Below are 15,273 nucleotides of genomic sequence, written 5' to 3'. Positions count from 1 at the left end.
CAGTCAAATAACGTTTTTTTTAACAAATACAAAAAAAGAAATAAATTAAAAGCTCAAAAAAAAAACCCTTTTCCAATTTTCCCTTGAAGCAAAATGTAAAAAAAATAAAAAGTTAACATAACTGGTATCGACGCGTCTGTAAAAGTCTGAACTATTACAATATATATTTAGTCCGCATGGTGAACCGCGTAAAAAAAATAAAAATTTAAAACCTCATATATGCTGTTTTTTGGTCACTTCTTCTCCCACAAAAAATTACATAAAAAGTGATTAAAAATTCTCACGTACCTAAACTGCAGCTCGCGCCGCAAAAAATAAGCCCTCACACGGGTAAATCGACAGAAAAATAAAAAACTTTATGGCTCTCAGAATGTGGCGAGAAAACTAAAATTTTATTTTTAACAATCAGTTTTTTCCTTGTAAAAGTAGTAAAACATAAAGAAAACTATATATATTTGGTATCACTGTAATTGTATTGACCCGCAGAATAAAGTTAACATGCCATTTTTTCCGTACGGTAAACGCCGTAAAAATAAAACCACCCAAAAGGTTGAGGAACCGCTATATTTTTCCTATTCCACCCCACAAATATTTTTTTTCTCATTTCCCACTACATTATATGGTAAAAAAAATGATGCTGTGAAAATCTACAACTCGTCCTGCAAAAAAGAAGCCCTTATACGGCAATATTGATGAAAAAATAAAACAGTTATGGCTTTTGGAAGGTCGGGAGGAAAAAACAAAAGTGAAAATCCAAAAAATGGCTGCGGAGGGAAGGGGTTAAGTTTGTCCTTGAAAATGGTCTCCTAGTGTTTTCCAGTTCCCAGTGTTACCCGTTCCTGCTGCCTGTACCCTGTGTCCTGTGCTATGGTGCCTTCAAGAGTTGGAGTCTCTATTGTGTCGCACCCCGCCGGGTGTGTGTCTACTGTCGGAACTTCATCTTAGCCTGACTCCACCGCTACTGTCTACATTGCCTCAGGTACCCTTTCTGAACTATAGACATTGCATTATGGGTCCCACACCCTGAGCCTTTAGCTACGCCGCTGGGCGGATACACATCAAATCTGCAGCGTATGAACATACCCTTATGCCTCAACTTCCTTCATCAACCGAGTATACTAGATAACAATAATGTCAGTGATGTTTTTGTCTAGGTTTTTGCTTTATTTTGCATTAACATGTGTTTTTTTGGGGGAAAAATTATAAACAAATTTTCTTGTAATTTTAATCAAAGAACGCCAAAAATACCATAGAAATTTTGATCGGTGGGTGTCCAAACACTAAGACCCCCACGATCGCTAAAATTAAGTGACAGAAGCACTCAGGTGGGTGCTCTGCCGCTTTGTTTTTAATCGGCTTTCCTCGGAAAGCTGAGCGAGTATTGCACAAACTCATAGACTTTCTATTGAGCCTGTACACCACTCCGAGGAAAGCCGAGAAAAGACAATCAGAGACGAATTGGCACAGCACTTACCCGAGTGTTTCTGCCACTTCGTTTTAGCAATCTGTGAGTCATAGTGCTCAGACCCCCACCGATCAAAACTTCTGACAAGTCTAAAAGTTTAGTTACTGTTTAAGGTAGTTTTGGTGTTCTTTGATTAAAATTACAGGAAAATATGTTTAGTATTTTTGCCCAAAAAACACATGCAAAAAAAATAATGAAGCAAAAACCATGACAAATACATCGGCTAATTGAATCGTTTCTGCAGCACAAAATATTATCGTTGTCAGCAGCACAACTTCATAGTAACTTTTTGTCAATCATTGTCCATTATTGTGATATGTGTGGCACAAACCAACACTTCCCATTACCCCAAGAACATGGTGATGGCCGCATCAAGCTGTGGGGATGCTGTTCATTGGCTGGGACTGGAAAACTGGTCAGGATTGAAGTAAAGATGGATGGCAGTAAATACAGGTAAATTCTTAGGGAAAACCTGTTTGTCTGCCAGAGATTTGAGATTGGGACGAGGTTCACCTTCCAGTAGGACAAGGACCATAAACATACTGATAAAGTACACTGGAGTGGTTTAAGGGTAAACATTTAAATGTCTTAGGCCCCATTCACACGACAGTGTTTCCCGGCCGTGTGTCGGCCGTTGAAAAAATGTCTGTCACACTCCTACAGTAGGAACATTAGACCCCAAATGGGGCTATTCACACGACCGATTATTTGACGGGCTGGGAAAGTCTATGGGGCCGGATAATACACGGCCATCACTGGAATGTGTTCCGAGTGACGGCCGTGTCTTACGTCGCTCGCTCTCTCCTCCTCCTCCTCCTCACAGTGCGAAGCACATGTGAGGAGGAGGAGGGTATTTTTTTGCTCCCTGTAGGAGCGGAATCCCCAATCCCACGGCCACAGCTTCGGCAACGCTCCAGGAGAAGTCCCTGACTTCACTGTCCATATATGGACATAGTGACGTCAGGGACTTCTGAAGTGGAATCCCCGGAGCTGTCGCCAGTGTTTCCGCTCCAGGAGAAGTCCCTGACTTCACTGTCCATATATGGACACAGTGACATCAGGGACATCTGAAACGGAATCCCCGCCGCTGTGGCCGTTGTTTCCGCTCCAGGAGAACTCCCTGACTTCACCGTCCATATATGGACACAGTGACGTTAGGGACTTCTGAAGCGGAATCCCCGGCGCTGTGGCAGGTGTTTCCACTACAGGAGAAGTCCCTGACTTCTGTCCATATATGGACACAGTGACGTCAGGGACCTCTGAAGCGGGATCCCCGGCGCTGTGGCCAGTGTTTCCACTCCAGGAGAAGTCCCTGACTTCACTGTCCATATATGGACACAGTGACGTCAGGGACTTCTGAAGCGGAATCCCCGGCGCTTTGGCCGGTGTTTCCGCTCCAGGAGATGTCCCTGACTTTACTGTCCATATATGGACACAGTGACGTCAGGGACTTATGAAGCGAGATTCCTGGCGCTGTGGCCGGCGTTTCCGCTACAGGAGAAGTCCCTGACTTTACTGTCCATATATGGACATTGAAGTCATGGACTTCTCCTGGAACGGTGGCTCTATCTACAGAAAGGTAGGGGGTGCCATTACCAGCCAGGGGGCTGTGTGGCATTACCTACCAGGGGGCTGTGTGGCATTACCTGCAGAGGGCTGTGTGGCATTACCTACAGGGGGCTGTGTGGCATTACCTACCAGGGGGCTGTGTGGCATTACCTGCAGAGGACTGTGGGGCATTACCTACAGGGGACTGTGCGGCATTACCTACAGGGGGCTGTGTGGCATTACCTACAGGGGGCTGTGTGGCACTACCTAGAGGGGCTGTGTGGCATTACCTACAGGGGGCTGTGTGGCATTACCTACAAGGGGCTGTGTGGCATTACCTACAGGGGCAGGGGGCATTACCGACAGAGGGCAGTGTGTGGTATTATCTACAGAGGGAATTGTGTGGCAAAAAATTTACACATGAAATTCATTCGTTTTTAAAACAGACAGGGAAAAAAGTGGATGCAAAACGGGTCAAAATCTGCTGTTAAAAACAGAAACACGGCCTGGAACAAAAACAAAACGGATGAAAAACGGCTGAGAAAAACGGACCAAAACGGCCGTTTTTATCACCCGACACTCGGACCCTGTCGCGTGAATAGAGCCTTAGAATGGCCTAGTGAAAGCCCAGACCTCAATCCTATTGTGAATGTGTGGCTGAAGTAGTTGGTGAAATTTTGCCTAGAAGAATGGGCAAAAGTCCCGGTGTCTAGACGTGCTAAGCTAATAGAGACATAATCCAAGTGACTTGCATCTGTATTTGCAGCAAAATGTGGCTCCACTAAGTGTTGACTTTCATGGGATGAATACTTATGCACTTAAAAGTTCTCTATTTTTTGTCTTAATTATTGTGTCACAGTAAAAAATATTTTGCACAGTGGTAGGCATGTTGTGTAAGCCAAATGTTAAAAACCCCCCAGAAATCCCTTTTAATTCAAGGTTGTAATGAAACAAAACCAAAAAAACACCAAAAGGGTGAATACTTTCGCAGGGCACGATCAATAAAACTATATAGAAAGGCATTGGTGTGTTTATCAGTATTGACAAGTAAAGTTAACACCAATGTTCAGACAACAGTCACATTTTGGTCTTAAGGCCCTATTACACCGGCCAATATTGGCAGGTGCAACGAGCGCCGATCAACGAGACAGCTCGTTGATCGGCGCTTGTTTGCTCCTGTCGTAAGATGCTACGTATGGGGATGAGCGCTCGTTACTACGATCGCTCATCCTCATACATTATTATCATGTCGGCAGCGCGTCTCCCTGTTTAAAATGATAATATTTCAGTTTTTAAAACTATACGATCAGTAGATGAACGAGTGTTTGAGCTATAAACGCTTGTCTGCCCGATATTTGCCCAGTGTAAAAGGGCCTTTACTTTGAGAATACATAACTTACTGATAAAAGACAATGACTCTGAATTCACATGTAGTGGAAATGCTGCAGATTTTCTGTGCGGTTTGGTGCATGGAAAATCTGCAATAGATAACAGATTACAGTACCAGCCATGTGGATGAAATTTTAACAAGTATCATCTACATGCTGGGCTATTATTCTGTCGGAAATTGAATTGGTGCGGATTTTAAAATCTGCAGCATGTTAATATCAGAAGCGGAATGAGCACGGATTTGTTGTGGATTTTCCCAATTGAATTCAATGGGGAAAAATAAATCCACAATTAAATCCTATTGTGGATTTTTGTGTGGAGAAACAATATTCACTGAATCCTATTAGGCAAAGTTAACCAAAAATCTTGGTTACGTACTGTAGCTAAGAAGTCGCTACAACGAAAACCCATGCCACCACTATATACACCGTTATTATAATCTATCGTATGATCCACGGCTCTTTGTATCTCATTCCACTTTCTAAGTTACATACTGTTAGGGTATGTGCACACGATGAGAGGCTTTTACGGCTGAAATGACAGGAGAAAACAGCTGCCTCGTTTCAGCCGTAAAAGCTCCTCCTCGTATTATGCGAGGCGTCTGTGACGCTCGTAAATCTTGACCAGCTCTTCATTGACTTCAATGAAGAACGGCTCAAATTACGTTGCAAAGAAGTGCCCTGCACTTCTTTGCCAAGGCAGTCAATTTACGCGTCGTCGTTTGACAGCTGTCAAACGACGACGCGTAAATTACAGGTTGTCTGCACAATACGTCGGCAAACCCATTCCAATGAATGGGCAGATGTTTGCCGACGTATTGCAGCCCTATTTTCAGGCGTAAAACGAGGCATAATACGCCTCGTTTACGTCTGAAAATAGGTTGTGTGAACCCAGCCTTAAACTTACTTAAACTTCCAGGAACTTGGCATATCACCTCTTCAGGAAAGGAACAATAGTCATGTGGATCCTGGTTGAGCTGAGGAGACAATGTAATGGTTTGTGGAATGATTGTTTTTATCTTCTCCTGCAATAATAAGACATAAATATTAACATACATACATACATTGCATACATAACATACATTGCAAGAAGGACTTTTTCTGTAATAAGATATTTTACCAAGTTTCTTATCTTCGCTTGTACTATCGATTTATGCAAAATCTGTGAAAATGACAGTGACCATAAAAATAACGGACAACATACTAAGTACTAGTATTAGGGCTAGCTCTAGGTTTACGTGAACCCTTGGGCGATAAAGTCACAGTCGGCCCCCTTAGGCTGAGTCCACATGCAGGGGAAAAATTCACAGCAATCCGCAGTGGATCTACAACGATTCTGCAGCAAAATCTGCACGTATTATGTGCAGATTTTGCCATGGATTGTGCTGTGGATTTGCAGCGGATTTCACCCATTACATTAAATGGGCGAAATATGCGGCACTACATTTAGCAGCAATGTTTAAACAGGTACACTGAACATAGTGCTCGAACATGGTATGAACAGAGCCTAATTGTAACCAAGAGCTGAATTTTCATATTTGGCCTGTAGTTTAAAGGGCTGTCCAGTTTAGAAAACCCATTTTCATACACCCTATTAGAAAATTCTGAGTTAATACAGGCGGTCCCCTGTTCAAGATCCTCATTTTTTAGGCGGAGTGTGAGAGCCGTTACAAAGAACGTTTCTCTTAGAGAGTATATACAAGGTTAAACAAAGAGGCGAAAGTCAAATCTGTTTTTTCAGTTCTAAAGGTCGTACTAACTCATTCACGGGTAGTCTAGTGAATTTGGCACTTGCGTAGCTTGTTTATTAAATTTGCCTTGCATCTACCAATTCTATACAGTTCTATTCTCTGACCGTACCAATTTTGTGTCTTATCTAAGATCCTGTTTGATCACACACAACTCTTTGCGCACCAATTTTCAACCTATGAATCTTTTTTTTTACATCAGTCTTCTCTCCTCCCCTTGGTGGAAGTTTGACCTGCTCTATTATCTGATAGCGAAAATAAGGTAATAAAGTAGATCACAAAATTGCTATAATTTTTTCATATTGTTTTTCCATTGTCACATTTCAAAAGGAATAACTTTTTTAATTTTTCCGCTGATCGAGCTGTATGAGGACTTACTTTTTGCAGAACAAGTTTTATTTTTCACATATAATACATACAGTGGAGGAAATAAGTATTTGATCCCTTGCTGATTTTGTAAGTTTGCCCACTGTCAAAGTCATGAACAGTCTAGAATTTTTAGGCTAGGTTAATTTTACCAGTGAGAGATAGATTATATTAAAAAAAAATAAGAAAATCACATAGTCAAAATGATATATATTTATTTGCATTGTGCACAGAGAAATAAGTATTTGATCCCCTACCAACCATTAAGAGTTCAGCCTCCTCCAGACCAGTTACACGCTCCAAATCAACTTGGTGCCTGCATTAAAGACAGCTGTCTTAAATGGTCACCTGTATAAAAGACTCCTGTCCACAGACTCCATTAATCAGTCTGACTCTAACATCTACAACATGGGCAAGACCAAAGAGCTTTCTAAGGATGTCAGGGACAAGATCATAGACCTGCACAAGGCTGGAATGGGCTACAAAACCATAAGTAAGACGCTGGGTGAGAAGGAGACAACTGTTGGTGCAATAGTAAGAAAATGGAAGACATACAAAATGACTGTCAATCGACATCGATATGGGTCTCCATGCAAAATCTCACCTCGTGGGGTATCCTTGATCCTGAGGAAGGTGAGAGCTCAGCCGAAAACTATACGGGGGGAACTTGTTAATGATCTCAAGGCAGCTGGGACCACAGTCACCAAGAAAACCATTGGTAACACATTACGCCGTAATGGATTAAAATCCTGCAGTGCCCGCAAGGTCCCCCTGCTCAAGAAGGCACATGTACAGGCCCGTCTGAAGTTTGCAAATGAACATCTGGATGATTCTGAGAGTGATTGGGAGAAGGTGCTGTGGTCAGATGAGACTAAAATTGAGCTCTTTGGCATTAACTCAACTCGCCGTTTTTGGAGGAAGAGAAATTCTGCCTATGACCCAAAGAACACCGTACCCACTGTCAAGCATGGAGGTGGAAACATTATGTTTTGGGGGTGTTTCTCTGCTAAGGGCACAGGGCTACTTCACCGCATCAATGGGAGAATGGATGGAGCCATGTACTGTCAAATCCTGAGTGACAACCTCCTTCCCTCCACCAGGACATTAAAAATGGCTCGTGGCTGGGTCTTCCAGCACGACAATTACCCAAAACATACAGCCAAGGCAACAAAGGAGTGGCTCAAAAAGAAGCACATTAAGGTCATGGAGTGGCCTAGCCAGTCTCCAGACCTTAATCCCATCGAAAACTTATGGAGGGAGCTGAAGATCCGAGTTGCCAAGCGACAGCCTCGAAATCGTAATGATTTACAGATGATCTGCAAAGAGGAGTGGGCCAAAATTCCATCTAACATGTGTGCAAACCTCATCATCAACTACTAAAAATGTCTGACTGCTGTGCGTGCCAACAAGGGTTTTGCCACCAAGTATTAAGTCTTGTTTGCCAAAGGGATCAAATACTTATTTCTCTGTGCACAATGCAAATAAATATATATAATTTTGACAATGTGATTTTTTTTTGATTTTTTTTTTATATAATCTATCTCTCACTGGTAAAATTAACCTATCCTAAAAATTCTAGACTGTTCATGTCTTTGACAGTGGGCAAACTTACAAAATCAGCAAGGGATCAAATACTTATTTCCTCCACTGTACGTATTATTTATTGATTTTGGGAAAAATGCAAAAAAAAAAAAAAATTTAATTTCTGCAATTGTGTTTCAAGTTTGTTCCCCCAGTTTTTATACCATGCAGCAAAAAAAAACAAAAAACAACTATTTATTTTATTCTAAAGGTCGGTATGAATACAGTGATACCGATAATGTATATTTTTTTAGGTTTTAATACTTTTGCCCAATAAAAACACGTAATTTTTGTTTTGCCGCATTGATTTTATGCTAACAGAATTAGCATAATAAGCAATATTGTCAGCAGAGTACCCCTTATAAACAGTGCTAGCATAGTGCTTCCCCTAACATAGTCATTGTTGGGAACATACCCAATGTAGGAGACTTGCCAGGAGAGTAGGTAAGTATTATAAGAACAGAAGAAGACAAAAGTGTTAATAATGCCTATAGAATTTTTTCTTTTTCTCCTAAAAAAAGAAAGCTGGAATTCAATTGGTTTTCTATGGTCACGCTGCCCTATTTTCTTCATCGGTTTTTATACATGATGCAAGGACCAGGAGGTCAAACTCTTTTGGTGCCCAAGACAAATATAGCAAAAAGCATCCCAATCCATATAATACTACAGCCACATTAGTGTCAGTACAAATGTACCCAAATATATAAATAGTGCTATGATAGTACCAGCTTTACCAGCTTCCATATTATAGTGAAATATCAGTGATTGTTCAAAACAAAAGTGTCAGTGTTGCCTAGAGTCTAGGGTTTCAACTTGTATAACATATACTTCAAAGGGGTAGATGACTTTTCTCTAGGAGGTACTTACACCATACCTCCCAACTATCTTGTTTTTCACAGGATTGCAAAATTGTGGAATAGGGTAAGGTTTATGCAGAAACTGTATGTTCCATAAGGAGTGTTTCTGGGAGGATTTGTGGACATTTCTGTGCGGATGGCGGGACTTTAGAATGTTCCCAAAATGAGAATTCAATTGTTGGTAGGTAGCTAGGGGGGCTGACAGGACATGTGCTGCGGACTCAGTTAGGATTTAGGGGCACTCACTGTCAGTTTAAGGGCGGATTTACACGAGCGTGTGCGTTTTTGCGCACGCAAAAAACGCGGCATTTTACGAGCGCAAAAGGCACTTAACAGCTCCGTGAGTCATCACATAGGATGTGCGGCTGCGTGATTTTCGCGCAGCCGCCATCATTATGACACTCTGTTTGGATGTTTGTACACAGAAAAGCACGTGGTGCTTTTCTGTTTGCAAACATACTTTTGACTGCTGTTGCGCGAATCACGCGCGTCCCACGGAAGTGCTTCCGTGTGGTGCGCGTGATTTTCACTCACCCATTGACTTCAATGGGTGCGTGATGCGCAAAAAACAAAGAAATATAGGACCTGTCGTGAGTTTTACGCAGTGGACTCACGCTGCGCAAAAATCACTGACAGTCTGCACTGCCCCATAGACTAGCATAGGTCCGTGCGACGCACGTGAAAAACACGCGCGTTGCATGGACGTATTACACGTTCGTGTAAATCCGCCCTTAGTCTTGATATCCGCTAATTAGGCAGCCGCCCAGCTCCCTTATAGGTGAGGTTCATAATCACTAGCCTAGAGTACTCATATTCTAATTCTAATTTTTCCAGACCAGGACTGAAAGTGAAAGGCGTGATCTGTTGGTTGCTATGGTCATATAAAAAAACTCCTTACATTTTTAACTTGGTAAAGGAACACTAAACATACAAAATGGAGCAGATCAGTAGGAAATTAACCCCTGTGTTCTCTGCAGGATTTCTACAAGACTGTTTTGAAAATATGCAGAAAATAATGCAGACTGGCACAGTATGTGACAAAGTTAATCTCCGGTTTACTTTCACCATTAAAGGGTAACTAAACGTTCAACAAACTTTTGACATGTCACTCACTATAACATGTCAAAAGTTTTGATTGGTGGGGGTCCATTTGCTAAAATGAAGCGGCAGAAGCGCTCGTGTGAGCGCGGAGCTGCTTAGTTTCTGGTCGGCTTTTTCCAGAAATCAATGTATCCAAGTACTGGCTCAATAGAAAGTCTATGAGCCCGTACACCGCTACATCGGCTTTCCGTAAAAACCCAAACAGAAACAAAGCGGCTCAGAGCTCACACGAGTGCTTCAGCTGCTTCATTTTAGCGATTGGTGGGGGTCACAGTGCTCGGACCCAGACCAATCAAAACTTTTGACACTATTTATCACTATGAAGTTTGTAGAACGTTTAGTTACCATTTAATTTCTAGGTTTAGTGTTTAATTATTAATTCATTCTGGAAATACCATAAATGTCTGATAGATATGAGTCCCAGTTCTGGCACCTGCACTCCTCTCTAGAATGTGGATCACTCGACCCCCAACCCACCAGTTGCCATATCCAGGCGGAGAATAGATGGAGAGGTCTTCATGCATGTGTGGCATCCTCCATTCATTTATATAGGAGTTATGTAAACAGTTTTAGATGAGAATACCCCTTTTTAGGACCACTTCCGTAAATTTACGGTAGGCAGTCCTGGTCTTTAAACCCGCACCATTACAAATTTATAGAGCGAGTTTAAGCGGGCTAACCAATGCACACACTAAGGATAGGCCATCAATATCATGGTCCTGGAGAACAACTCTAAAGGGATATTTCCATCTAAAACATTTTGGCAAATCCACAGAATATGCCATCAAAGTCCGACAGATGCGTGTCCCACCTCTAGCCATCAAGTTATTTGGTTGCAGGGAGCTACGCTTTGTCCTAGAACTCTGGAGCTATGGAATCAGCGTAGCTCGCCTTGCTATGCTGTTTCTGTAACTCCCATTAACTTCTACTGGAGTTACGCAAACCAAGTAGCTCAGAAAGCTTTGCTGGTTCCATACATCTAACTCAGTGGCTGAAGTCCAGCAATAGAGGGAGAAGGCAGGATGGAGGTCAGGGGGCCTGTGGATATGCCATAAATATCTCAGATAGGAATGTCCCTTTAAGTTTTTATATATGAGACCCAGTCATTCTAGAAATTTTGATTGTACAATTATCTTTAAAGATCATACTATAAAAATATACATGGTTACAAATACTACGTAAACACCATAAGCCACTACTTTGAGTCAATGCCTCTGCTTTCTTTAGAAGGTAGTAACCCCCTGAAACCTCTGAAAACTTATTTCACCGTGGTATGATACCTAGGGGACTAAGGGTTCAAGTGTTTCCCTCATTTGAAACAGAAAATGATGAATTCAAACTAAAATGGGAAAAATTGGCTGATACTTGCTCCATGGGTTTTATGGACCTTTTGGTCCAGTCGAACTCTAACACATTAGTCGACCTAGAGAAGGAGATAGAGGAGTTACAGAGTACCCTTAAAAGGGATTTCCCTAGCGAGATTATTGTTAAGATCCAAGATGATTTAGACAAAGACTATCTAAAGTGGGAAAAGGATATTTGTGCCATCAAATCTGGGAAATTCCAACGTGATTCCCAAGATTATTTTTCAAATAAAGTATATAAGTGGCGCATGAGACAGGGTCGATCCAGATCCAGATCACTTTCCCACTCAAGATCATCATCAATCTCATCCCGAATGTCAGGTGATGAGGGTAATAAAGCGAGGGACCCTAACACCAATATCATCACTGGGACTAATCAGGGATCCTTTGGTCTAAGGCGGCAGTATGATAGAAATGCCAAGCATAAGAACACACGCAACTATCAACAGGACAGGAATCCAACCAACAAATTAGAGGTAATAAACCTATCCTCACATGCCCTCTCTGATGCCCAATGTGAAGTCCTCAGTAAAGGGTTGACTTTTTCACCCACTAATCATTTCAATTTTTTTACAGCGTTGAAGGATCTTCACTTATTTTCCCGTAAATTGATTTTGAAAAAACTTCACAGTAGGAGTGGTGACAATTTTGTTGCTTCTTCCGAAATGGAGAGAGAGGCCCTACAGGCTCTTGAGGAGCTCTTACGTGAACAGACTACCGAGGTAACAGGTCCTTTTCCCACGTCTATCATCCCTAGATCCGCGAGGTTCCCCCCTTTGTCTCTGTGTCCCCAAGTTGAGATTTTCACCAAATTGGTGATGGATGAATTCAAACTTCTATCTACCCGTAGGGAGGGTGATAACCTTACCTCTCGCCAAAGGAAAGCATTGAGTGAATTACAACTGTTGAGCGATGTTGTCATTAAACCAGCAGACAAAGGGGGGAACATCGTGGTCTGGCCAGTGGCCAAATATGAAAGGGAGGCCTTTAAACAATTGCGTGATAGGAACACATATGTTAAATTAACACATAGCCCGTATCCTCCTTTTCATCGGATTTGGTCAAGATTCTTGATAGAGCGTTGGACAAGGGACTTATTCCTAAAAAAATCTATGAGGGACTCTTAACAGATGATCCCAAGATACCAACGCTCTATTTGTTACCCAAAGTACACAAGGATCTTGTGGATCCCCCAGGACGCCCGATCGTGTCGGGTATGGGAGGCCTTTGTGACCCCATCTGCAAATTCATTGACTTCTATCTTAAGCCACTAGTCATTGACTTGCCCTCATACGTTAGAGACACGACGGAAGTCCTGGGGAGATTAGATGGTATCCAAATTGAACCGGATATGCTTTTAGTCACGGCAGACGTTGAGTCCCTCTATACCTGTATACGGCACTGTGATGGGATGGAGGCGGTCCGCTTCTTCCTGGGGACTAGCAACCGGGATGTAGAAATGTGTGATCTTATTTTAGAATTGTTGCAATACATTTTGACTCATAATTTTTTTGTTTTCAAGGATCACTATTATCTGCAGACTACCGGCACTGCCATGGGCGCGGCCTGCGCGCCATCCTATGCAAACCTGTTTCTCGGTCTTTGGGAGAGGCAGGTTTTTCTTGGGGGTGGCGCCCAGGCCGCCGAACATGTGCAGTGTTGGTTACGATACATTGATGATGTATTGTTCATCTGGCAAGGGTCGGAGAGTGAATTGACTGGGTTTATGCAGCAGCTTAATCTGAACCCGTATAACATCAAATTGACATATAAAGCTCATAAACAACAAATCGACTTTTTGGATGTTCAGATTTTTGCTGACTGTGATGGATTCCTTCAAACGGATGTTTACCGTAAATCCACATCAGTCAACTCTCTCCTGCATGCATCATCTTTTCATACTCGTCCAACAGTTAAAGCCATCCCGGTTGGGCAGTTTCTCAGGATGAAGCGGATCTGCTCCACAGATAGACTCTTTGAGCGCCAATCTGACGAATTAAAATCTAGATTCGCTGATAGAGGGTACAGTAGACGCCTCATTAAATCGGGGTACAGCAGGGCTAGGAGAACACCGCGATGTGACCTTTTAAGAACTAAAACATATCGACCAGTAGACAATAGTGTACGTTTCATTACTACTTATAATAGTCAATGGGACAAAATAAGATCAATCCTTGAACATCACTGGTCTATTTTGAGATCAGAACCGTGCCTCGCTAAATGTCTTCCCCTAAAACCCACGATGACGGCCAAAAGGAGCAAAAACCTTAAGGATCTTCTTACCAGGAGTCATTACATACCTAAACATACCAACCCCTTTGGCCCACGGGAACCCACTATTGGATGTTATCCATGTGGTGGATGCATGGCGTGCCCTAACATTAGTAGAGCCAAAGACTTTTCAACAGCTGATGGATTAAGAACTTTTAAAATCAGGGAATACATCTCCTGTAGCTCCACTTATGTAGTGTATTATGCACTATGTGCATGCCCCAAGATCTACGTTGGCCTGACTTCTAGGCAGCTGAGGATTCGCACAAGGGAACACGTTCGTGACATCTCTGGTGCGAAAACAATAAGTGATCTTGGACAGCTGAAAACGCTGCCTAGACACTTTAAACAATTTCACAATTGCAATCCTGTCTCTTTGATGATTCGTGGCATTGAACATGTACATTGTGGCATCAGAGGGGGCAATCTGAGGAAGGTTCTAGCCCAAAAGGAGTGTATGTGGATTGTAAAATTGGGATCCATGACTCCTGTTGGTCTTAACGAACAACTCAATTTCACCTCTTTTCTTTAGAATCCCGTATTTCCACTGGTTTTTAATTAGGATTTTAATTGTGTGTGTCTGCTTTTTCTTAATCATATAGGTACTTGCTATCCCATAGTTTTGACAGCTCCCTGTGATGAGAACTCGTCCTTCCCGATCTGTATGCATTCGGAAAACGGAGGGAGAAGATTCCATGGCTATTCGTAGCCCTATCCTTTATGGAAGATATAACATTTCCCTCAACTATATGTCTACTATCTAAATACCACTTTTGTTTATACAGTGCATGTTATTTGCAATTTGACATATATATTGTTTCTGATTTTTTGTTATTTATCCTACACTTGTAAATTTATGTTATCCAGTATTGATTCTATGTGTCTGTTATGTCACCTTATGGTGTATGTAATTCACTTTCATTATTTATTTTTTATTTTTTATTATTATTTTTTATTTTTTTATTTTTTATTTATTATTTTTCTCATCTTAATCACTGTTTATGGCTACATTATTACTTCCCCTCATATTTTCCATATGTGCGGGTCTTATAAATTCACTTTCACCTTTATATTTTTACTTTTATTTTTGGGTCTGACGCTAATATATATGTCTCTTTTCATTGAGTTTTTGACACTGTATTTGTAATACTGCTTAATAGATATTTGTCTTTTCTCCTTTAAACTTATTGTATTTTCGGTTTACAATAAAGAGATTTTGACATAGCCCACTATAGACAGTAGGACATTAATATATATCTTTCTTCTCCTAATATATCGGTCTATTTTCATTGAGTTTCTGACACTGTACTTGTAATACTGCTTATTGGACATTTGTCTTTTCTCCTTTAACTTATTATATTTTCGGTTTATACTAAGGAGATTCTGACATAGCCCACTATAGGCAGTAGGACATTAATATATATCTATCTTCTCCTCCCGTGCTCACCGTCCAATCAGGTGCGCGCGTCCTCTGCGCGACGCTGTTTTGTGACCGGCCCTCTTCCTTGCCCCCCACAGCGCACTGCGCATGCCTGGGATCCCTGTACGCGTCGGGGATCTCTGGTGTGCGCTCGAGCGCTGGGG

The 15,273-nt window shown here is 41.8% G+C and overlaps 1 protein-coding gene across 1 annotated transcript in view; it reads right to left on the bottom strand.

The window, feature by feature from the left end:
• LOC142741856 (transcription factor ETV7-like) overlaps nucleotides 1-10,587 on the bottom strand; it is a 97,385-nt gene extending 86,798 nt beyond the window's left edge. Inside the window, exons 1-2 of the mRNA XM_075851184.1 lie at nucleotides 10,450-10,587; nucleotides 5,309-5,426 (exon numbers count right to left, since the gene is read on the bottom strand). Coding sequence (XP_075707299.1) covers nucleotides 5,309-5,426; nucleotides 10,450-10,587 — 256 coding nt within the window. The remainder of the gene's footprint in view (nucleotides 1-5,308; nucleotides 5,427-10,449) is intronic.
• Between the last annotated feature and the right edge of the window lie 4,686 nt (nucleotides 10,588-15,273).

This window comes from Rhinoderma darwinii, chromosome 2, assembly GCF_050947455.1.
Source record: "Rhinoderma darwinii isolate aRhiDar2 chromosome 2, aRhiDar2.hap1, whole genome shotgun sequence".
Lineage (NCBI taxonomy): Eukaryota > Metazoa > Chordata > Amphibia > Anura > Rhinodermatidae > Rhinoderma > Rhinoderma darwinii.
Note: the sequence above shows the minus strand (reverse complement) of the source record. Positions and strands in the feature narration are given on the sequence as shown.